We start from the raw sequence: 24,496 nt of genomic DNA on the forward strand, positions 1-24,496 counted from the left end.
TGAGGACCAAGCAAGCTCTCCTACGCATTAAAGGTAAGCGAACATGGCATGCGTCGCAAAGGTCGCCCAATGTGGGTCGTGAGGTTCGACCGGTGCAAGTCCCAAAGGTCAGCCAGTTGGCAGAAGTAAGTCCCGGGAAAAAGTTTGAAAAACACTGCTCTTAAGTAACAAATAAGTCGTCTTCAAAGATAAAGCTTCCACTATGCGTGGAATGCATATACATGAATGCATGCATGTTTGTAAGCGATTACATACTTGCATGGATCAGTCAGTATTTACAAAAAAATAAACTTGTTCAGCTGTGTCAATCTGCCAGTAAGTACTTGTTAGTTTCTCTTGGGTATGTACGATGATCATTTGTTTGTTCACATTACTATGTCCCTATCTCGCTGTCTGCATGTTAATGTCTAAGTTAGTCTTTGTCTTACTGCTCCTCGCTTTTGGTGTCTGCCTGACTGTACACAATTATGCTAGTTCTTGTCTGTAAATTTCTTTTAAAAACCCATCGCGGATATGACTAGCTAAATGGTCTCCTTTTGTGCCATGTGATTCTGTACTTGTGGGTAAATGTATAAACATCCACCTGTATGTATTCTGGGGGAAAGTCATGCACCTGAGACGACAGCTCTGATTACCTCTCTATAGATGCTGCCTGACCTAATGAGTGTTTCCAGCCTTTTCTTCTTTTATCCCACCTGTATATGTGTTTGTTTCTGCATATGTTATGGTGTCTGTGCTGCCTGTATTTGTGTATATTGGTGTGCAGGGCTGAATTTAATTTTCTCCCCTGAGGCAGGTTTGACGGCAGGTTTGAGTGTGGACTCTGCCACCATCCTGACTCTGCCATGATGTAGTGCATGGCGGTAAGGCTCATGTGCGGCCTTCCCATCTCACTGTCAATTGAGGCCTTTATGTGGGAAATTAATGTCCATTTAAGGGCCTCATCCCACCACCATTATCGAACCCATGGCAGGCGGGAGAATTGTCATCTGTAAATCCAAAAAACAACCCCTTTTGGCATTTCTTGCAGCCTTATTTGGGGGGGGGGGGGTTCTTCATTCAAAGGCATTCAGTGCCTCATCGAGGGACCCAGGAACTGAAAGGGGGTTGGGGGTATTCCACTGAGAGGTACCCCCTGTGCCCCTGGTGCTGACCCTCTACACTACCCCTGTGGTCGGCGGTTGGCTAGACGGCCAGTGTGGATCAGATAGGTGCCAACAGCACAGGGTTCGATCCCCTGTTCCTGTTGGGGTGGATTTGGGACCTGCCTCCTTGCCCTACCCAAGGTGGAGATACTGGTGCTGCGGGTCAGGCCTGCCTTTGTCGGGATAACTGAAGAAGAAAAATGTATGTGTGCGTATTGGACTCTGCCTGTGTCTTTGGGCGTCATTCTCCGACCCCCTGCCGGGTCGGAGAATGGCCGTTGACCGCCGTGAATCCCGCCCCCACCCCCACCGAAGTCTCCGCTCCCGGAGATTGGGCGGGGGCGGGAATCCGGCCGCGCCGGTTGGCGGGACCCCCCGCTGGATTCTCCGGTCCGGATGGGCTGAAGTCCCGCCCAGGAATTGCCTGTCCCGCCGACGTAAATCAAACCTGGTATTTACCGGCGGGACCAGGCGGCGTGGGCGGGCTCCGGGGTCCTGGGGGGGGCGTGGGGCGATCTGACCCCGGGGGTGCCCCCACGGTGGCCTGGCCCGCGATCGGGGCCCACCGATCCGCGGGCGGGCCTGTGCCGTGGGGGCACTCTTTCCCTTCCGCCTCCGCTACGGCCTCCACCATGGCGGAGGCGGAAGAGACTCTCCCCACTGCGCATGCGCGGGAAACTGACAGCGGCCGCTGACGCTCCCGCGCATGCACTGGGAAACTGACAGCGGCCGCTGACGCTCCCGCGCATGCGCCGCATTTCCGCGCCAGCTGGCGGGGAAACAAACGCCATTTCCGCCAGCTGGCGGGGCGGAAATCCCTCCGGCGTCGGCCTAGCCCCTCAATGTTGGGGCTAGGCCGCCAAAGATGCGGAGCCTTCCGCACCTTTGGGCCGGCGCGATGCCCATCTGATTGACGCCGGCTTTGGCGCCAGTCGGCGGACATCCCGCCGTTGGGGGAGAATTTCGCCCTTTATGTCTAAACATGTGAGTATTTATTTGTGTCTATCTGTACGTTTTGTCAGTTAGTTTTTCTATGCGTGTTGATGCATACTGGGCTCTGTCTATGTCTCTAAATGTTCCGGTGTGTGTATTGGTGTCAGCTTATGTGTGTATTGGTATTTGTATGTATTGGGGGGGGGGGGGGGGAATTGTGTCAACAGTATGTCATTCCCAATGGCATAACTGGAAGTGTGCGCCACCTCTGCTCTCTTGTTTCTCCCCACTTCCCACGCGACTACGAGGATAATTGAAAGTGCTGGTGGCGTGCACGGGAGACGCATGCAATTCCGTGGCAGGAAAAGATTTTCGGTGACGAAATCCATCATCGGCTGACAATGCTGCAGCTACGAGTGGGCTATAAAAGAGCCTCCTGGTCAAATAGGGAGGCTCACCATCACAGCCAAAACATTCCTGCCTAACTCCATTGCTTTTAATATAAGACATGACAAAGGTGGCATTGCGTAAAGGGTTACCATCAGGAGCACCTGGTACTGGTGTAATTACTAATGTAACTATGATAAAATGTTATATGATTAAGTTACTGAAATCTGGAGGAAAGCAGATGTAGCGTTACTGAGATGTACATAGGTCTGTTAATAAATAAGAATGTTTTTTATAAGTAACAATTTTCAGTAGCATCCTTACGGTAACAGGCAAACCCTGAAGGAACCCCATCTAGACCCCAAATTCAAGGTGGAACACAGTGGCAGTGGGCAGAGCTTAAAGACCCAGAAAAACTCCAAGCGAAGACGGCAGACTTGAAGCACCGACAAATCTTTGGAAAGACTCACTTGAGAATGGAGCATCATGGGTGCAGCAGCCGAAGGCTGTCACAGTCCCAAAGTCCAGACAGCAGAGAACAGATCACAACCTGTAAGCCCACTTACTGAAGCAGCAACAGGTCCAGCTTTAGGATAAGCATAGAGTCTACATTGGCACTCCCTGAACATTTCAGAAGTGCTGCAGGCTAGGAACAGACCCAATACTTGGACTTTCGGAGGAAGAGATTTTCCCAATACAGAACAACTTCAGGTGTGGATGTGAAGGAACAAAAGGATCATGTCAGCACTTTACTCTTTGCAGTAGGGGCTATTGCAGACAACATAATAGCGAGACAGAGAGCCAATGGGGCTTCGAGCTTGTACGATGGAGTCCTTCAGGAATTTAATGCACACTTCAGTTTAAAAAAAAATAATCATTGAACAAGCAAACTTTAATAAGAGTTCACAAGAGTTATTTGGCCAGATTAATGCCTGGTCTTCTACTCACCAATCTGTGTGGGACATGGCTAAATTTCCAGATACAGCTAGCCCGCTCTTCTATGCATTGTAAAGGACATTGTCCAAATCACTCTCAGCAGGGATAATTAAAATGTTGTAGGTGAAATCAAAACCTTGTAAGGACTCTGCCAGCCAACACCCTGAGATTAACACACATTTGGACAGTAGTTTAGGCTCCTCATTTCTGTACCTTGACTGACCATTTTGAACCCCCCCCCCCCCCCCCACCCCCCACCCACCCACCACCACCACCACACCCAGATCATCAGGCTATTCCCACTTCACTCCTCCATATCCCTGACCCCGTCCTCTGTGCGCCCCTGGATCCCTCTTCCACTGTTCCATGTCCCCGACCCCACGCCAGATGACCCTCACCACTGATTCACTCTTGCCGACCCTGAGCCTCTCTGCAATCTGCCATTCTCCTGTTTCCCTCCCTTGTGCCATAATCAAGGAAAACTGCTGACCTTACGCACAACTGCACAAAGCGGAATTGTGCGCACGAACCTTTAAACAAACTGTGAACTGTGAACTTGCACACCCTTGACTTTATCTTGAAGGTAGAAAACAGCCCTTAAGTGGTCAATAATTAGCCACTTGAGAGCCTCAATTGAGGCAAGAGCGGGAGGTCTAGACTAAGCCTTGCCTATCTAAACATAGAATTCCGGAGAGGTTGGCATGGGGGCGTGTGTGTGTACTGGTGTCTGTGTCTATCTGTATGTGTCTATATTGATGTTTGTCTGTGTTTGTATGTATGTCTCTGTGTCTACATGTCTGTACAATATTCGGCGTCTAACCAGTGTGCCAAGTCTGTTCTATTTCTTGTGATAAGTGAAAGAGTGCCGTACAATTAACTAAACCACAGGAAATAAAACAAAATATTTCAGAAAATATGTATTTGTTTTAAATGGGAAATGTGACTTGTGGGAAATTATACTTCAGAGTATAATGATAAAGTCACACAGAATGTTCAATTATTCAATAAGGGCTAGTTGGTTCATGTAAATAACATCAGGAAGTTACAATGAAATAGGGATTAGCTGTCTTGTACCTTCTCTTGTAGCAACCTCAGCACCACTGAGCTAGGAAGGTGGTAAAATCAGCCAGATTTCCAACTCCTGATTATTCTGCAGGAATTCCTGATAGTCCCAGAATACTAGATAACAGATATGTTAAACTAGGAACTAAATTTATACGGTGCTGCTTTTGGCAAGTGTTTAACATGACAAGAATGCACGTGACGTGGGCCAGCCTGACTGAGATATGGCCCGTGCACGTTTTTGACCATAAATTAGACTATCATTGAATCCTAACTCGAAACACTGTTCACTGATCACGCTTGCTGACCTACCTTGGCTCCCGGTTAACCAATGGCCAGATTTAAAAATTGTTTTAAAATCTCTCAATGGCCTCTCTAATTCTGTAACCTCCTCCAGGCCCACAACCATCTGCACACCTCCAATTCTGTCCTTTAGCACATCCCCGATTTTCAATGCCCACCAATGGCAGCAGTATCTAAGTTCTGGAATTCAACCTCTTTGCCTCTTTATGGCTTTTTCTTCCTTTCAGATGTTTCTTAAAGCCTACCTCTTTGACTAAGCTTTAATTTATCTGCTCTAATGTCTTCATATGAGGCTCCATGTCAAATTCTATTTGATAATGCTACAGTGAAGTGCTTTGGAAGGTTTCTACTTTAAAAACCCTGCCCGCCGATGGGATCTATTGGTCCTGCCAAAGGCGGGCCCCTGTGGCAGGATGGGCAAGCCACACAGAAAGCCATAGCCATTGGTAGGACCAGAAGATCCCGCCAATAGGTTCTATATAAATGCAAGTTGTTGTTACTGTTGAAGGCAATGCAGGAGATAGCAACAGTTCAGAGCTAGTACAAACATGGAGAGTGCAGGCAGTGAGCCCTCATGTGTTCTCATGTATCAGTTGGCAGCATCAAGCTTGACTTTCTAAAACCAGTAGGGCGTAGAAGCAAAAAGGAGGAATGACACAAAGCGAAGAGCACCAAAGTTTTGAGTCTTCAGAAAAGAACATGTTTGAGTGGGGGAATTGTAGGGTGAGACTTGATTTTAACACTGCGCCAGCCAGAGGGCTGGCAACAGGAGGCGATTTAAGATATTTGACAAAAGAACCTGGAAGAGGTGAGGAGATTTTTTTGTCGTTTTTACACAGCGAGTTGGTCGGATCGGGATTGCGCTCCCTGAAAGGGTAATGGGGAAGCAGATTAAATAATGACTTTCAAAAGGCTATTGAGTGTATACTTGAAAAGGAAAGAATTGCAGGAAAGAGGGCGGGGGGGGGGGGGGGAGGACTAATTGGAAAACTCTTAAACTCTTTCAAAGAACCGGCACAGGCAGAAAGGGCCGAATGGTCGCCTTCTGTGCTGCTTCATTCTTGAACAGATGCCTCATGAGAAATGGCCTGAAGGAATGGCAGACCCTTGGCTTTGAGTTTGAGTCAGTGAATCTACACAATGGAGGGTGCTGGGGCTCTCTGCCGTCTGTTCGGTGGAGATAATGAAAGACAGCTGGATATACCAGAGTTCAGGACATAGCTGTTGAGGCCTGCCTGTAAGTTAATTATATAGCCACAGGGAGCAAGGGGCTTCAAGCAGAGCTGTAAGAAAGGGGACTCCAAAGCACGAGTCTGAGCTTTCTTGATATAATGCCCGAGTCACATCGGCAATAAGAAAACAGAGCGGTTCAAATTTCTCAAACATTCCAGATGTAGGTGAAAATACAAAAAAACCATGGCTGGGGACAGTGAACTGAACGTGCACAAATGCCGAGTGTTCCTGAATTCTGAGAACCCAATTCAGATTTTTGTTCCCCTTGTCGCTTCCCACTTCTGTTTACTTGTTGACGGGCTGCAATGATGTCACTGCACAGAGGCCAATGCTGCAGTCTCACCAATCCGTGCACGTGAGCGCAAGTGGCTGAGTTCGTGGTTTGAGGCTAACTAAAGGCTCCATAAATATAGTGTGAATTGGTTAATGTTGGTTTGGACACCACTCAGATTGCCCATCACAGAAAGATATAATAATCCCCCCCACCCCCACCCCCTGAGGTTTTGAACACAATCATAGAATCATAGGATGAGAGTTTTGAACGAGTCATGGTTACACAGGGCGGAATGCGGAAGCCAGTTAGACTAACGGTGGAAAAGTAATTGTTTAGAAGGCCTGGGTAGCAGGCATAGATCATCGACTCTCCAATCTGAGAAACGTGAGCAAGAGAGGAAGGAAGAAGGGAACTAGGAATAAACGTCTCTGCTGCATCGAACTGAATTCAAATTCTCAAACTACCCTGGTGAGATTTGATCTCCGCTGTTTTGATTATTATTTCCATTAACATGGCCCCTACACTGCTGTAGGGTACTCCGGCAAAGTTGATCTTCAGACCCAGGATATGCCAATTCTTTATTTCTAATTCAGGTATTATTCCCCAGCTGAGAGGTCAAGCATTTCCTCCAGTCAGAGGCATCTCACAAGAAAAGGAGTGAGACTTCCTTCTCCTAAAAATACAAATTAGCCTTTGAACTTGGAGCATTTACACTGGAGAAATCAAAGTGGTTTAATCACATCACACTGGGCTGCGGGGCATTCCTCTTGCGAAGGACATAATGTCAAGGCTTACAAGTCCATAGTCAAGCCCTTTCATTTGGAACTATTGAAGCAAATTCTTACTTAGCCCCTTGAACACTAACCTGTTAATTTGCAGCATGATTATCCCCCCCACCCCCACCCAAACATTTGCTTTACCATGCACAACAGCTTGAAGCAAAAGGCAACAAGTTCAAAGAGGAGGACTGTGGTATTTTCAGATTGGTCGATAATTTTGATATTCAGGGATACATTCACTACGTATTGGAAATAAAGATATGGCATACCTTGAGTATGAATTTCAGGTTCACAACTTTGCTGGGGTACAAAGAACAAAGAACAAAGAAATGTACAGCACAGGAACAGGCCCTTCGGCCCTCCAAGCCCGTGCCGACCATGCTGCCCGACTAAACTACAATCTTCTACATTTCCTGGGTCCGTATCCCTCTATTCCCATCCTATTCATGTATTTGTCAAGATGCCCCTTAAATGTCACTATCGTCCCTGCTTCCACCACCTCCTCCGGTAGCGAGTTCCAGGCACCCACTACCCTCTGCGTAAAAAACTTGCCTCGTACATCTACTCTAAACCTTGCCCCTCTCACCTTAAACCTATGCCCCCTAGTAATTGACCCCTCTACCCCGGGGAAAAGCCTCTGACTATCCACTCTGTCTATGCCCCTCATAATTTTGTAGACCTCTATCAGGTCGCCCCTCAACCTCCTTCGTTCCAGTGAGAACAAACCGAGTTTATTCAACCGCTCCTCATAGCTAATGCCCTCCATACCAGGCAACATTCTGGTAAATCTCTTCTGCACCCTCTCTAAAGCCTCCACATCCTTCTGGTAGTGTGGCGACCAGAATTGAACACTATACTCCAAGTGTGGCCTAACTAAGGTACTCATACAGCAGTGTAGGGGTCATGTTAGTGAAAACAATAATCAAGACAGCGGAGTTCAAAACTCACCAGGGTAGTTTGAGAATTTGAATTCAGTTCAATACAGTAGAGAAGTTATATTAAACTTGCATCAAATCTCCTGTCGGCCACACTTGGGTATGGCTTCTGTGTACAATTCTGGCTGCCATATTCTCGAAAAAATATTGAAGTACTGGAGAGGAAGGGCAAGAAAGATTTACGTGACGATCCCAGGATTGTGAGGTAGTATCTTTCAGGAGAGGATGAATAGCGGGTTCGCTTTTCTCGTGAAAAGAGAAGACCGAGGAGTGGCTGAATTAAGTTCTTTAAAATTCTGAAAGCTTTTAATAGTGTACACACAAGAACAGCTTTTGTGCACCGTGGGGCAAGCAGTTAGACAACAGCAATATAAAATAGCCACTGTCCTGTTTTTATTTTGCAGGATGACCAATATCATTTATTGTAAAATAGCTTTATTAAGAACAGAACATAAACACACAATTCCAAGCTCTCTGCAGCCTTATTACAATATATATTTACGTGTGCCATCTGACCTGCGACCCCCAGGTCAGGTGATATCATGAAGTCCAGCATGCACCGTAATATATGTAATACTGGAGTCCACCAAGAAATCAAATGGAAAGCAAAAGAAACTGCTTCACAGGTGGTGAGAATGGGGAACTGGCTACCTGTAGTAGTCACCACTGTTGTATTATATTGTATATACTGCACTGCATACGAGGTTATTACGGTAAGGCCCCTGTACTACAGGTACGTGGGTAGATCCCTGCCTGCTGGGCGGAGTATAAATGTGTGTGCTCTCCTAACTGCAGCCATTTCGGCAGCAGCTGTAGGAGGCCACACATCTCTGTATAATAAAGCCTCGATTACTCTCTACTCTCGTCTCGTCGTAATTGATAGTGCATCAATACCACAGGGAGTGGGTGAGACAAATACTGGGTATACATTTAAACTGAGGCTAGGCAAGCATTTAAGGGAGAAGGGAATAGAGAGAGGAGACTTGAATAGAGCATAAACATCAGCATGGACTGGTTGGGTGGTATATACCCTGTTACTTTGCTGTATATTTTCATTCTATATAAGTTTGCAAAAAAATCTGGAAATAAAAGTCAATAAAAGTGACCATGAAGCTATCAGATCAAAACCCCTCAGGGCTTAAAGGAGCCTTCAACTCTTTCTGTTTCTCATTCCCCAGCACCAGAAATGCCAAACCATCTAGAAATGTTGACATTTGGCTGTTACAAGGGGGCATAACTATAAGGTTCGGGGTGGGAGATATAGGAGGGATGGCCGAGGTAGGTTCTTTACTCAGAGAGTGGTTAGGATGTGGAATGGACTGCCTGCTGTGATAGTGGAGTCGGACACTTTAGGAACTTTCAAGCAGTTATTGGATAGGCACATGGAGCACACCAGAATGACAGGGGATGGGACAGCTTGATCTTGGTTTCGGACAATGCTCGGCACAACATCGAGGGCCGAAGGGCCTGTTCTGTGCTGTACTGTTCTATGTTCTATGTTCTATGTAACATTCACACCACACAAGTGCCAGGCAATGACCATCTTCAACAAGAAAGGATCTAACCATCACCCTTTGAAATTCAATGGCATTACCATTGCTGACTCCCCCAACATCCATTGGCCAGAAACTGAACTGGACTGCAGTGGTTCAAGAAGACAGTTCACCACCATCTTCTCAAGGGCAACAAGGATGGGCAACAAATACTGGTCTCGCCAGTGATGCCCACATCCCGTAAATGAATGAAAAAATAGTGGCCCTACAAGCCACTCAGTTGTAATTGGTTTCACCACTTCAGCTGGGCAATGAGAGATGGGCAATAAGTGCCAGCCTTGCCAGCAATGGTCACATTCCGACAAGGAATAAAAAACAATAAAAGCTCTCATCTCTGGGGCAATCACCTCCTTCGTGCTGCTCATATTTTAGCTAGATCAGAAACGACACTGGGCTGGACTGTCCGAAGCCCAGCGCCGAAACCGCATTCTAACCACGTATTGGCCGTCGGGAACCTCGGGTGGCGGCTGCGGACTCAGTCCGTGGCCGCCCTGGTGGGGGGCAGGGGGATCAAGTACCGGGGAGGGGGGGGGGCCTTATGGGCGGCCAGGGCAGTGATCAGGGGTGTAATATGTAGCGGCGCGGGGCCGATCATTGAAAATGAAATGAAATGAAAATCGTTTATTATCACAAGTAGGCTTCAATTAAGTTACTGTAAAAAGCCCCTAGTCGCCACATTCCGGTGCCTGTTCGGGGAGGCTGTTACGGGAATTGAACCGTGCTGCTGGCCTGCCTTGGTCTGCTTTCAAAGCCAGCGATTTAGCCCTGTGCTAAACAGCCCCTTCTTTTCTCATCCAGGTCCACCGGCTGAGTCCGCCATCACTTTCGGCGCAGCCGCTTAAGGCCTCCGCCGTTCATATGTGTGGATTCGGAACCGGAAGTGCGGGGGCCCGTAACCGCAGCTGAAGCTGCGAGAAGCACTCCGGGGCCCTGCCAGCCCCTTCAAGATAGGAGAATAGCTGCTAATATTTTTAATGTATCTCCAGAGTAAAACTCCAGTGTTTTTACACTGGCGTGGGGACATAGTCCCAATTCTGGAGAATCCAGCCCCCTATGGGAGACTTACATTGACTGTTAATGCAATAAACTTGCCAAAGGCTCGACAAGCAGCAGTCAGCACTCTAAACCATTACAGAATTAGTCAAGGGGATACTGCTCAATGCTAGTTAACAGCTTACGACAAAAAACGGATTTCAATCAGGTTACAAGGCTGCAAATTGCAGAATAAGTCACACGAAAAAAGATCTTTTAGGGAAAGGGAGATAATGCTATTGATTCGATAGTGGGCCAGCCATGGTGGCAGGTTGAATGTGGTGTCAAGTGAGTCACTGACAACACACTCCAAATATGTAAGATTTAATGTGCATTACATTAATGATTGGTTTAGTTATAGTCTACCTTATGTTAGTGGCCAATTTAAATATCTTGCCTTATGTTAGTTTAGTTACAGTACGTCTAACGTTACCGGTTGATTTAGTGTCCCTTATACTGACATTAGCTTTACTGTTGCACCAAATCCTATTGTTACTTCTCCAGGAAAGACTGGTCTGCTGACCACTACTGAGTTCTTTTTGAATTCTGCTGCACGGTTGGGGTTTAATTCTCAGGAAATGGCTGCAGTCCTTGGGGGGTGGGGAGGGGGCGGTGTTAATCACTCCTCTTTTGTTTCACTGACTAAAGGAAATTGTTTCTGCTTAGGGGGCAATGGTGTTAATGTTATACTGGGGCTACTTCATTCCCAGGGCAAGCAGTGCCATGGCAACAGTGGGTGACTCACTGTAGGCTGAACAGACCTTCTCCTGGGCTGGACTCATCCGGCTTGGATGATGCTGGACTTGGCAAGGGTATAGGTAAAGTTTTTAACAGATGGAGGGACTGAATACAGGCCAGTTATATAGGCTGTTTGAAATGACTAGGGGTGATAGGATAGCGGTTATGACTATAAAGTCTTTTGGCAAAGAATCAGCAGGTTATTCCTGTGGCTCTGTAGATAGTTGTTATGTCCTATGGATGTTCAGGTTCAGCAGAGGCCCTGGATCGAATCTGGGCCCTCCATGCTCTGGATTGATTTTTCAATGCAGGCTCGGGATCCTGACACCTGGATGGATTCCGGGTCCCAACCCTGCACTTCAGCTGCCTGGCAAAAGCAACACAATTTTAAAATGCAAGTAGTCCAGTTGACTAGGTGAGCTCAGTGTCCAATTAGCGGTGCTACCTGCCTCCATGAAGTGTGAGCTGCCTGCCTGGCACCAGTGACAAGGTCAGGTCACAGCCACGTTGGGGACTGCCTTTGCCTTGCCGATGAGAGCGGGCAGCTCACCTGGTCGAACGTGGCGGAAAGTGGCCAAGGCAGACAAGGTTAGGACCCAGCATTAGTTGACCCTGTGCATCTGAATAAATAACAACACCCCTCCCCAAGTAAATCTGACAGCTGTTCAGGTTCGCCCGAAAAACATCGAAAGTTGCAATGTCAAACGGCTAGACCCCTTAAGGGCCTTTAATCGGCAGCAACTGTGTTTCCTGTTCCATTCCCCTTCCAGCTTTTTTAAATTTTAAATTTCAAAACTGTCCCGGGGTGTTGAGCCCTGAAGATGACCTCGGGGACCACAATTCCTGCCTGCACTGGGTCCCAACCCCATGGCCCTTTGAACAAACTGTTGAGGCTGGGGGTCAGCTGGAATTTTCAAAAAGTAGCTGAATTTGAAAGATTTTTGCTCAGGGTTACAAAACCAAGGCAGGCAAATGGAGTTAAGACACAAGTCACCCTCAATCTAAATGAATGATGGGACAGGCTAGACAGTCTAAATGGCTGAGTTCCGTTCCTATTTTTATATACCAATGACTAACAGCTCACAACCCAGCGATGAAGATTACTGAGTTGATTGAAACAATCAAGTAACTGCATGGAATACTATCCATCTCTTACGGTGGATGGGGAGTGGTTCAAAGTTTTCACCTTAGTTTAAAATTCTGAGTTGCAGTGTTCAGCAAATTCTCCCTCTTCCCCATACTCCCTGAGCCCTGGCAACATAAAATTGTTACAACAAAGGTACAAATCCCACACGTGAAATGGAACAGGCACGTTAAATGGCTACTCACCGTACTGACAACGGGGTCCTTGGAATCCCTCTGGGCAGTGACACAGCTGTGACATCCCCTCAATGCACTTGCCACCATTAAAGCACACTCCATAACTACAAATAGCTGTAAGACACAGAGAGACCTCCCATTAGGCATAAAACAGTTAATGTGAACAACAGCATTTTGCATGGAGTTGAGCAAAGCAGCTTGGTTTCTGTCAATTACCTGTACATTTCCATTACAGTTTCCATGCTTTGGTCACAAATTCAAGATCAGTTTCTCTCCGCAATGCTTTATCACACTCTGTTGTCACCCTGCTTCATCTCCTCTTTAACCCCTCCCCAGCTGCATTCCAAATTGACCCTGGTGTCTGAGCTTGCTATCTTCCACCTGACAGAACTCTCTCATCGCCTCTTCACCTCAGCCTTGAGGCAGCACGGAAGCACAAGTGGATAGCACTGTGGCTTCACAGCGCCAGGGTCCCAGGTTCGATTCCCCGCTGGGTCACTGTGCGGAGTCTGCACGTTCTCCCCGTGTGTGCGTGGGTTTCCTCCGGGTGCTCCGGTTTCCTCCCACAGTCCAAAGACGTGCCGGTTAGGTGGATTGGCCATGATAAATTGCCCTTAGTGTCCAAAAAGGTTAGGAGGGGTCATTGGGTTACGAGGATAGGGTGGAAGTGAGGGCTTAAGTGGGTCGGTGCAGACTCGATGGGCCGAATGGCCTCCTGCACTGTATGTTCTATGTTCTGTTAGTTTCCTTTCTTGTTGTGGTAGTCACTACTGTTTGTATATATGACGTACATGAGAAGTAATACGGTAAGGCTCCTGTACGACAGGTACGGGGGTAGATCCCTGCCTGCTGGCGGAGTATAAACGTGTGTGCTCACTGAGCTGCAGCCATTTTGGCGGCAGCTGTAGGAGGCCACACATCTCTGTATAATAAAGCCTCGATTACTCTCTACTCTCGTCTCGTCGTAATTGATAGTGCATCACCACCTGACAGAACTCTCTCATCGCCCCTTCACCTCAGCCTTGACTTCTGTTAGTTTCCTTTCTTGTCCACCTCCATTCACCATGCAGACTAGTTTCCCCCTCATCCAACTCTAGACCAGATATGCAGTTAACAACCATTTAAATATCTATTGCTACACATGGCTCCTTGTAACTGCAACACCAGACAAATTGCAGCTTTTAGCTTTTTTCAACAGACGTTCACTCACTGAGTAACTTGGGTGAAGGAGCAAATGCACAATATTCCTCAAGTGTAATGAGCTATAATCCAATGCGACCCAAGTGGTCAAGGCCCACAATGCACCACCAGGGCTAATCACTAAAACCCATAATCCAACACCATAGTTCAGGACATTATCAAGGTTGGAAAGAATAGAAAAGATAAAGTAAATGACATATCAGGTTTTATGGTACGTTGAGAAGTTTCTGAGGAAAGAAGGAATTGGAATTGTTTATCAGTTACTTATATTTGCCCAGTGATTCGGTGAGGTTAACCATGTACCTTTTGGCATCTGCTCAATTGATTTAGTGAATTGGGGAAACATTTCCTCAGGTTTTTCCTGAAATTGGTCACAGGGTTTTCATTAATCTCTTTTTTTTGTCTCCCCAGAAGTTTGCATTTCCAGCAGATGGGGAAGGCTGTGCAGGAGGATGTAATAACATCTTGTAAGGAAATGGTTCATCTTTAGATTAACTTTAAGTTTTGGGGCAGCATGGTGGCGCAATGGCTAGCATTGCTGCCTCACGGCGCCAAGGTCCGAGGTTCAATCCCATCTCCGTGTGGAGTTTGCACATTCTCCCCGTGTTTGCGCAGGCTTCGCCCCCACAACCCAAAGATGTGCAGGATAGGTCGATTGGCCATGGTAAATTGCCCCTGAATTGGAAAAAATGAATTGGGTACTCTAAATTTTTTTTTTTTTAACTCTCAGTTTTACAAAGAAACGCCTCATATTCATATAGCACCTTGACCATAATAAAACATCTTAAGGTGCTCCACAGGGGTATTATAAAGAAAAAGTGAGACTGTTAGCAAAACTCAGCTAGTAATGGAGATTCCAGTCAGGCAGTCTTTTATATGATAATTGTAGACCACCAAACTGTCTGTGTTGGCTTAGCCTTGAAAAAGCACAATTTATGGAAGTTATTCGTGTTAAAAATGAAGTCCAGCTAATTGAATGAGGTAATACTTTGAAACATATGGTGGGTTCTTACATTGCCAAAGTGAGAGTAAAGGTAGAAAGGGAGCTGTGTTATAATTGGTTCTTCAGAATATGACAAGCCTTGGGCCTGCTGACCCCATTGAGCTTGAAATGCCGTAAGTTCTGAAGAAACAGCATCAATTCTCTAACAATCTTAGAGACAATGCAAACATGGAGGGAGGTGGCAATGTCCTCCATACATCTGTTCTCAAGTACCAGTTGGCTGCACCAAGCTTCGCTTTTGTAAGCTTACAGACTGTAGATGTTAAAAGGAAGAATGACGCAGATGAGGAGCTCAGAAATCATGAAACCCTGGGAAAGTATACGCTTGTGTGGGAGTGAGTCTTGATTTGAACACAGAAAGGATGTAGTGAGGAAGAAACACAGTTTACACTGGTGGAAGTGTCAATAACCAGAAGACACAAGGTGGCACAGTGGCACGATGGTTTCACAGTGCCAGGGATCTAGGTTTGATTCCAGACCTGAGTGACTGTGTGGAGTTTGCATGTTCTCCCCGTGTCTGCGTGGGTTTCCTCCGGTTGGTGGGATATGGAATGCGCTGCCTGAAAGAATAGTGGAAGGAGACTTGCTGGTAACTTTCAAATGGTAACTGGGATATAACTAGAAAAGGAAAATTATCACAGGGCTATGAGGCAAGAGCAGTGGAATGGGACTAATTTGAGAGCTCTTTTAAAGTGCTGCCACTGGAACAATGGGCTAAATGGCCTCCCCTGTGCGGTATGTATCTCTATGGGGAACAGGTGGAACTGCAACTAGGAAGAACTGGGCAGCACGGTAGCACAAGTGATTAGCACTGTGGCTTCACAGCGCCAGGGTCCCAGGTTTGATTCCCTGCTGGGTCACTGTCTGTGCGGACTCTGCACGTTCTCCCCGTGTCTGCGTGAGTTTCCTCCGGGTGCTCCGGTTTCCTCCCACAGTCCAAAGACGTGCAGGTTAGATGGATTGGCCATGATAAATTGCCCTTAGTGACCAAAAAAGGTTAGGAGGGGTTAGTGGGTTACCGGGATAGGGTGGGTGAGGGCTTAAGTGGGTCGGTGCAGACTCGATGGGCCGAGTGGCCTCTTTCTGCACTGTATGTTCTATGAAAAGTTAGTCAGGCTGGCTACCATAGTGTTGGAGGCTTAAAGTGAAAGAGAGGGGTCACCTATCGGACGATAATCTTAGTCATACATTTGCCCAGGAGTACAAGAGTAGCTTTGGATAATCTTCCTCAAGCACCTTCCTACCTGCCATTTTAGTGGGAAAAAAATTATATCTAAACAGTATGTTTCTAATTACAGACCAATCTGTGTTGGCCAAAACATCTCTCATCATATCAAAGCCTGCTCAGATTTTTCTCGCTTCAGAACTCTTGTGCCCTCACTGCATTCATCTGATTGAATCACCGTCAGTAAATCATTTGGTGGAACTTTGGCTGTTCTTAGCTGCTGACCTTCTCTGTCTCCAAACTATAATGTCAATCACTTGGCTGTGTTTGGCGCAGTTTCTGGAGGAGTCTTGCTTTCCAATAAAACATACAATTTCAATTGAAATAGCAGCACATGGTAAGGCATAGTAAAATTATATACTGTCAAAGGCTACTCCAAACCTCTGGCTTAGAAAACATTAAGGCCAAGACGTTATTTCTACAAAGAGAACAGAAGTTGAACTCTACTTTTACACGACAGTTGGTTTTAACTTGACGGTAATAACTTGTTTTTGGAAATTTAGAGTACCCAATTATTTTTTTCCCCAATTAAGGGGCAATTTAGAATGGACAATCTACCTAACCTGTAGATCTTTGGGTGGTGGGGGTGAAATCCATGCAGACACGGGGAGAATGTTACTTGAGGGTAATAACTGCACCTCTGAGCCAAAGGAGTATAATCATCCCATCACCTCCCAGGGCAATTACAGGTTAGATACAGGATAATGCTTCGACCATATTGTACCACCAAGCTCTCTCGCCGCAAGTGCAGCACAGGTTAGATACAGACTTAAATTTCCTCTACACTGTTCTATCAAACACTTTGTGCAGAGATATAGCATGGGTTGGACAGCATAATGCTCCCTCTACACTGTCCCATGAAATACTCCCAGGACAGATGTAGAGTCAGTATGAGTCAGATACAGAGTAAAACTGCCTTTGCATTATCCCATTCTGGTTCCAACAGTAATATCCCTCCATCTTCCTGAACTGACATCATCCAACTCAGACCAGGGATCAAAGCCAAGGTCTCCTCGATCTGCATTAGGACTACATTAATAAGGTTTCTAAACTTCACAGCAACCTGTTGCATTTTCATTGGTATTTTTAGCCTGCTCTCTAATAAAGGCAAGGGATAATTTTATAACTTTGAGCTCCAGGCAGGTGAGGCCTCTTCTGGCAGCATGGAGTCGGAAAGTTCTCCCAAATCGTGTTCCAATGATGGCATGACTAGGTGGGTACTCAACTTTCTCATCAAGACAGGTAGCATGCAGCTCATTATCAATCATTGTCCGGCTGGAAAGAATTGGCCCAAATTTCAAAGGCATGTCAATATACAAGACACATTCCTGAATGAGATGGCAGTCACGCTGTTATCTGAAGCAGACGGTAATCAGTCAGTTGCCATCTTCATGTGGCAACCAAGCCTCCAAGTAGAAATAAATCAATTTTTATACCGCACATTAAGGTCGCTCATTTGCCCTGCATATTTCAACTGGACAGGTATATTGCATAGGCTCACCATATGCCTTGTACAATGGTGGGATTGAGGTACCCTCAATAATGATGCTTAGAGATTAAACTGTAAAGAAGGCTTTATTAGGCTAATAACTATGCTACAGATTTGGACGAGAGCTGACTGCTATACAGACCATGAGGCAGGCCTTTATGTATGGCTCCCAGATGGGCGGAGCCAGAGGCGGAGTCCCCAGGGTTCCAAGCCTGGTCTTAAAGGGGACATCACCTTACATGGTGATAAGGCAGTAACCGTTCATCACATTCACCCCCTGTTTAAAAAGGAATCTGGCGGGGGTGAAGTGCCATCATAGGTCTATCCGTCTCGGCGGCCGGATCGTCCACCTCGATCTCCTCAGTTCGGGCAGTGGTGCGGCGGGCACGGACGTCCCGGTTGAGGGCACATCCGGGAGCACAGCGGTCGGAGCTTCGGTCCGGGTCGGGGCAGAGGAACTAGGCAGGGCCGGGGGTAGCGGAGCCGTCGCCGACGGGGTGTGTAAAGGGGGGGTGCAAGGGGGGGCGCACGGTAGGAGCTCACCAACGGGTGGTAGGGCCGGAAGGGGGTGTGTTGTAGGGGGCGACGGGTCCTGCAGGGGAGCGGCGCGAGAAGGGGCGTCTGTGGTGGAGGATCCAGCGGGTGCCAGATCCCGGAGGGAAACCGTATCTTGCCTGCCGTCGGAGTACTCCACGTAGGCGTAACTGGGGTTGGCGTGGAGCAGTCGGACCTTTTCAACTAGGGGGTCGTTCTGCTCGAGGCAATGCCTTTGCTGAGCAGATACTGACGCAGTTCATCGCTCATGGATATAAGCAGGGAAACCGAACAGGGTGAAGATGCTGTGCAGTGCCTTAATCACCGTGGCTGAGGTCATGTCGGTGCAGGGAATGGCGAATGGGAAACGGGAGAACTCATCGATCATGGTGAGGAAATAGGCATAACGGTTGGTGGACGGGAGGGGCCCCTTGAAGTCCACGCTCAGTCGCTCAAAGGAGCCCGAGGCCTTCACGAGCCGAACCTTGTCTGGCCGATAGAAGTGCGGTTTGCACTCCACACAGACCTGGCAGGCCCTGACCATGGCCTTGACCTCCTTGGTTGAGTAAGGTAGGTTGCGGGACTTGATGAAATGGACGAGCCGGGCAACCCCCGGGTGGCAGAGGTCATTGTGGATGGCTTGCAGGCGGTCCTCCTGCGCGTTGGCGCATGTGGGGCATCTGGGGGCTTGTTGAGCTCCTCTGGACGATACTTGATATCGTACGAGTAGGTGGAGAGTTCGATCCTCCACCTCAAAATTTTATCGTTTTTTATTTTGCCCCGTTGCGTGTTATCGAACATATAGGCGACCGACCGTTGGTCGGTGACGAGGGTAAACCTCCTACCGGCTAGGTAGTGTCTCCAGCGCCACACAGCCTCCACAATGGCTTGTGCCTCCTTTTCGACTGCAGAGTGTCGAATCTCGGAGGCGGTGAGGGTTCGGGAGAAGAACGCTACTGGTCTGCCTCCTTGATTGAGGGTAGCAGCCAGGGCGATGTCTGATGCATCGCTCTCTACCTGGAAAGGGATGGTTTCGTCCACCGCGTGCATGGCGGCCTTGATGATGTCGGCCTTGATGCGGTTGAAGGCCAATTGAGCCTCAGCCGAGAGGGGAAAAGTGGTGGTCTTTAGGAGTGGGCGGGCTTTGTCCGCATACTTGGGGACCCACTGGGCGTAATAGGAGAAAAGCCCCAAGCACCGTTTGAGGGCCTTGAGGCTGCGGGGGAGAGGGAGTTCCTCAAGGGGGCGCATGCGGTCGGGGTCGGGACCTAGGACCCCGTCTTCCACGACATAGCCGAGGATGGCCAGCCGGGTGGTGTGGAAAACGCATTTGCCCTCGTTATAGGTCAGGTTAAGGGCTCGGGTCTGGAGGAACTTTTTGAGGTTAGCGTCATGGTCCTGCTGATCATGGCCGCAGATGGTGACATTGTCCAAGTACGGGTATGTAGCCCGCAAACCGTACTGGTCCACCATTTGGTCCATCGCCCTTTGAAAGACGGAGACCCCATTTGTGACACCAAAGGGGACCCTGAGGAAGTGGAAGAGCCAGCCGGCTGCTTCGAAGGCAGTATAGAGGCGGTCTTTTGGTCGGATGGGGAGCTGGTGGTAGGCAGATTTGAGGTCGACCGTGGAAAAGACTCGGTATTGGGCGATCCGATTTACCATTTCCGCGATGCGAGGAAGGGGGTACGCATCAAGCTGCGTGAATCGGTTTATGGTCTGGCTATAATCCACGACCATCCGTTTCTTCTCTCCCCGGACTGGACTACCACCACTTGCGCTCTCCAAGGGCTGTTGCTAGCCTCGATGACCCCCTCTCCCAGTAAACGCTGGACCTCTGACTTGATGAAAGCCATATCTTGGGCACTGTAGCGCCGGCTCCTGGTAGCGACGGGCTTACAGTCGGGAGTGAGGTTAGCGAATAGCGAGGGGGTGCGACTTTCAGTGTCACAAGGCAGCACACCGTGAGGGGGGGCAAGGGTCCGCCGAACTTCAGTGTCAGGCATCGGTGGCTGCACTGGAAATCCAGTCTGAGCAGCAGGGGGCACAGAGGTGATGGAGGATATAAAATTTGAAACGGGTGTATTTGGCACCCTGGATCGAGAGATCCGCAATACAGTACCCCGTGATTTGTACCAAGTGGGACCCAGATGCGAGGGCTATGGTTTGGGATGTGGGATGGGTGCGTAGGGAGCAGCGCCTTACTGTTTCAGGGTGGATAAAGCTCTCCGTGCTCCCGGAGTTGAAGAGGCATGCAGTGTCGTGCCCATTGACCTGGACCTGCATCATGGAGTTCTGCAGGTGTTTTGGCCGAGTTTGATCGAGGGTGATCGCACCCAGTCGCGGGTAGTCGGAGTCGTAAAATGGCCGCTGCCGTTGGTCGCACGTGTCGGGTCGAGAAGATGGCCACCGACCAGATGGCCGCTCCCATGATTCGCACGAGGCTGATGGCGCGTCAGAAGAGGACGTGTCGGGTCGGTGCGCAGCAGCATTGCGAGGCCTGCGGGCCTGAGAGCCTGATTTTTGGGCCGGCTATTCTTTGTTTCTCTGGCCCCTGGGTCTGGCCAGGCAGACCCTCGCAAAGTGCCCTTTGTTCCCGCAGTCGCTGCAGATCGCGGAGCGGGCTGGGCAGCGTGGGCGTGGGTGCTGGCCCTGCCCGCAGAAGTAGCAAGGTGTGCCCCCATGGTGAGCGGGTCGCCACGTGGCGCAGGCCTGTAATACGGGCGAGTCTGGGGAAGTCCGGGGGGGGCTGGCAGAGTCCGCGGGGTACGTACCCAAGTTATGTCGGGCCACCTCCAGCGAGGAGGCGAGCGTTAGCGTCTCCTGGAGGTCTTTTGCCCCGTTTTCGAGCAGTCGCTGCCGGATGTAGGTCGAGCGGATGCCGGACACGAAAGAATCTCTGATGTGCAGGTTCATATGGACTTCCCCTGTCACATTCTGATGGTCACAGTCCCTGGCCAGCACGGTGAGTTTCTCAACAAACTGGTCGAGCGATTCCCCCGAGCGCTGCCGGCAGGTAGAGAGCAGATGCCGGGCGTGCACCTCATTGATGGGTTTGACAAACCGCTTGCGGAGCAACTCAATCGCTTCCTCATAAATCGTCGCCTTTTCGAGCGTGACGGAGATTCTGTGACTCACCCGGGCGTGAAGTAGACGCAGCTTGCGTGGCCCCAGGATGGGAGTCTCTGCAGAGTCCAGGTAGGCCTCGAAGCACCGCAGCCAGTATTTTAAAATTTCCTTTGCCTCCGGCGTTCGTGCTTCCAGATTGAGCTTCTCTGGTTTTAGGCCTGCGTCCATCCTGAATCTAGTTTAGCCTAATAAATTGAGGTACCCTCAATAATGATGCTTAGAGATTAAACTGTAAAGAAGGCTTTATTAGGCTAATAACTATGCTACAGATTTGGACGAGAGCTGACTGCTATACAGACCATGAGGCAGGCCTTTATGTATGGCTCCCAGATGGACGGAGCCAGAGGCGGAGTCCCCAGGGTTCCAAGCCTGGTCTTAAAGGGGACATCACCTTACATGATGATAAGGCAGTAACCGTTCATCACAGGGATATAAGCACACACATAAATAGACACACAGACTCACAAATAAATGCACACACACAAATGCGTATACATGCGCACGTGCACACAAGCACAAATTTAGGCCAAGATTTACCAGACTCCCCCTCGGTTTTCCAGTGGTGGAGGCGGCCCATCATTGGTTAGCAACAAGACAAGGCAATGGTATTTTCCATGACTCGCCAGCCATGCCAGTGGTGGGCTACCTCCACCGCCAGATAATCCGCCATGGGGAGGCGGGGCTAAATCCCAGCCATAGTCCTGCTCAGACATGTCGACAAAAGAGCAGAGCCTAACAATGCTTCAACCGTTTTAAATTTAAAAGTAAATTGCATAGGTTTGACAAGTATTCCTTTGAGGAAAGAAGGTAGAAAGGTGTAAAATGTCATAAGAATTCCATTGGAGAAGTAGGGAAAACTATTTATTTTCAGAAGAGATTCAAGATATAGGGAATGTAATCTTAAAATCAGAGGTATGCCATTCAGGAACAAAATCAGGAAGCACTTTGTTCACACAAAGGGCAGTTAAAAGGGTGTGGCGGCAATAGGTTTGATTCCCAGCTTGGGTCACTGTCTGTGCGGAATCTGCACGTTCTCCCCGTATCTGCGTGGGTTTCCTCCGGGTGCTCCGGTTTCCTCCCGCAAGTCCCGAAAGACGTGCTGTTAGGTGAATTGGGCATTCTGAATTCTCCCTCAGTGTATCCGAACAGGCGCTGGAATGTGGGGACAAGGGGCTTTTCACAGTAACTTCATTGCATTGTTGATGTTAGCCTAGTTGTGACAATAATAAAGATTATTATTATGGATTTGGGAAAATTGGTGTTATCAAGACTGGGATAACATTTTATTGGCTGAAGCATCCAGGGATTCGGAGCAAATAAAAGTGTAAATGAATGGTGGTCTAGACTTGAGAGGCTGAATAGGCTCCTCCAGTTACTAATGTCGCTGTGCTTATTGTAGCTGTGAATCTCATAGTCCCAGAGGTCCCCTTGCAAAAGAAGGCCCCAGCAGAGCTCAAGCTGACTGGGCCACTTGATTAAAACATATTGGAAAATTAAACTGGGCCTCATCATAGGCACAAGCACAGGGGAGGGAATGTGTCTCACCAAACATATTTTGAGATGGGTTAATATTCCCCATCCCTGCTCTTCAAGAAGCAAAACACTGCAGATGCCAGAAACCTGAAACAAAAATGGTCAACTGGTCAGATAGTTTATATGGAGAAAACAGACAAGTTAGCGCGTCATCCAAAGCCCTTCAAAACATCTGACAGCACCAGCAGGGTTCTGCTACCCATACAGCTGTTCAAACCCAATGTTACTGCTTGTACTGCTCTACACAACTGTAATATAGAATAGAAAGCTTACAGATCAGTATCTGCTATAGGCAAGTGAACACGTCTCTTGTGCTGTGTACGGATATGTATAATCATGATGGAAACCTTTGTCCGCTATCCTTAACCCTGCCTGCCCTTTTCCCTGCCCTTCCCCTGCCACAGAGAACCTGCTACCCACCCAGCTAATGAAAATGAAAGACATGTCCGTAAAATTCAAACCGAAACACTTCATGCACCAAACGTGAAAGAATGAAACATTATTTAATGTACGAATCTCAACGTCCTCTTTCTGGTATTTGCTGATCTGACATTCCGCAAACAGGAGAACTCTCATCAATCACGCAACAAACAAATAGCCATTCGCCATCCACAACTCTGGAGCCAACTATTGTCTGTATCAAACACTGGCTGTGGGTTAAAGGTCACTGCAACGTGGTTTAGAAAACAACAGATTTAGCATCTGAGGTCTATGCATACATTCACTGTTGAAGTCCTTAAGGATAATAACTAAAAACTTCAACAACAAAGGGACACAGTAAACCCTCCTGGTTTCAGCTCAATGGGCAGCATTCTCTCCTCTGAGTCAGAAGGTTGTGGGTTAAAGTCACATTCAACAGATTTGAGCACATTATCTGATCCGGTACTGAGGGAGTGCTGCATTGTTAGAGGTGCCATCATTCAGGTGAGATCTTCATCTGAGGTTTTGTCTGCCCTCACAGACCCAATAAACCATCTGCAGCATTATTTAAAGTAGAGCAGGGGTGTCCTCTCCATTGTCCTGGCCAATGTTTATTTCTAAATCAACATAACTATAAACAGATCATGCAGCCATCATCTCATTGCTGATTATGGGAGCTACTGTGTACAAAATGATTCTTGCTTTTCTTACATTATGACAGGGACTATACTTCAAAGGTCCAAATGACCAAATAATAAGATGTTGGCTGAGGGATAAATAATTGTCAGGACACTGAGGAGGAATCCCTTCTTCAAAATGGTACTATTGAATCTTTTACATCCACCTGAGAGGGCAGATTTAACATTTCATCCAAAATATAATTCCTCCAAAGGTGTAGCACTCTCTCGGTACAGCACTGAGTGAGCTGGATCATGTACTTAAGACTTTGGAGCAGTTCTTGAACCTTCGATCTTCTGTCTCAGAATGTGACCGTGCTATTGACAAGAGCCACAGCTGACAGAGGCAATGTCTGTGAAGGGCAGTGTGTTTTCATAGAATTTACAGTGCAGAAGGAGGCCATTCGGCCCATCGAGTCTGCACCAGCTCTTGGAAAGAGCACCCTACCCAAGGTCAACACCTCCATTCTATCCCCATAACCCAGTAACCCCACCCAACACTAAGGGCAATTTATCTTGGCCAATCCACCTAACCTTAAGCAAACTCCAGGTTGATTTGGCAATGTTGAGAATTGTCCTCATACTGATTTGATTTTATATGTTATGCAACAGTGGTGTTATCACGAGCAGCACATGTCTCAAATGGCAGAGCTACA

General features: G+C 48.0%; 1 protein-coding gene across 1 annotated transcript in view; it reads right to left on the reverse strand.

The window, feature by feature from the left end:
• LOC140392612 (uncharacterized) overlaps nt 1-24,496 on the reverse strand; it is a 518,519-nt gene that overhangs the window by 439,822 nt on the left and 54,201 nt on the right. The window contains exon 4 of the mRNA XM_072478033.1: nt 12,640-12,744. Within this exon, the coding sequence (XP_072334134.1) occupies nt 12,640-12,744 (105 nt within the window). The remainder of the gene's footprint in view (nt 1-12,639; nt 12,745-24,496) is intronic.

The sequence above is a fragment of the Scyliorhinus torazame genome, chromosome 16 (genome assembly GCF_047496885.1).
Source record: "Scyliorhinus torazame isolate Kashiwa2021f chromosome 16, sScyTor2.1, whole genome shotgun sequence".
Taxonomy (NCBI): domain Eukaryota; kingdom Metazoa; phylum Chordata; class Chondrichthyes; order Carcharhiniformes; family Scyliorhinidae; genus Scyliorhinus; species Scyliorhinus torazame.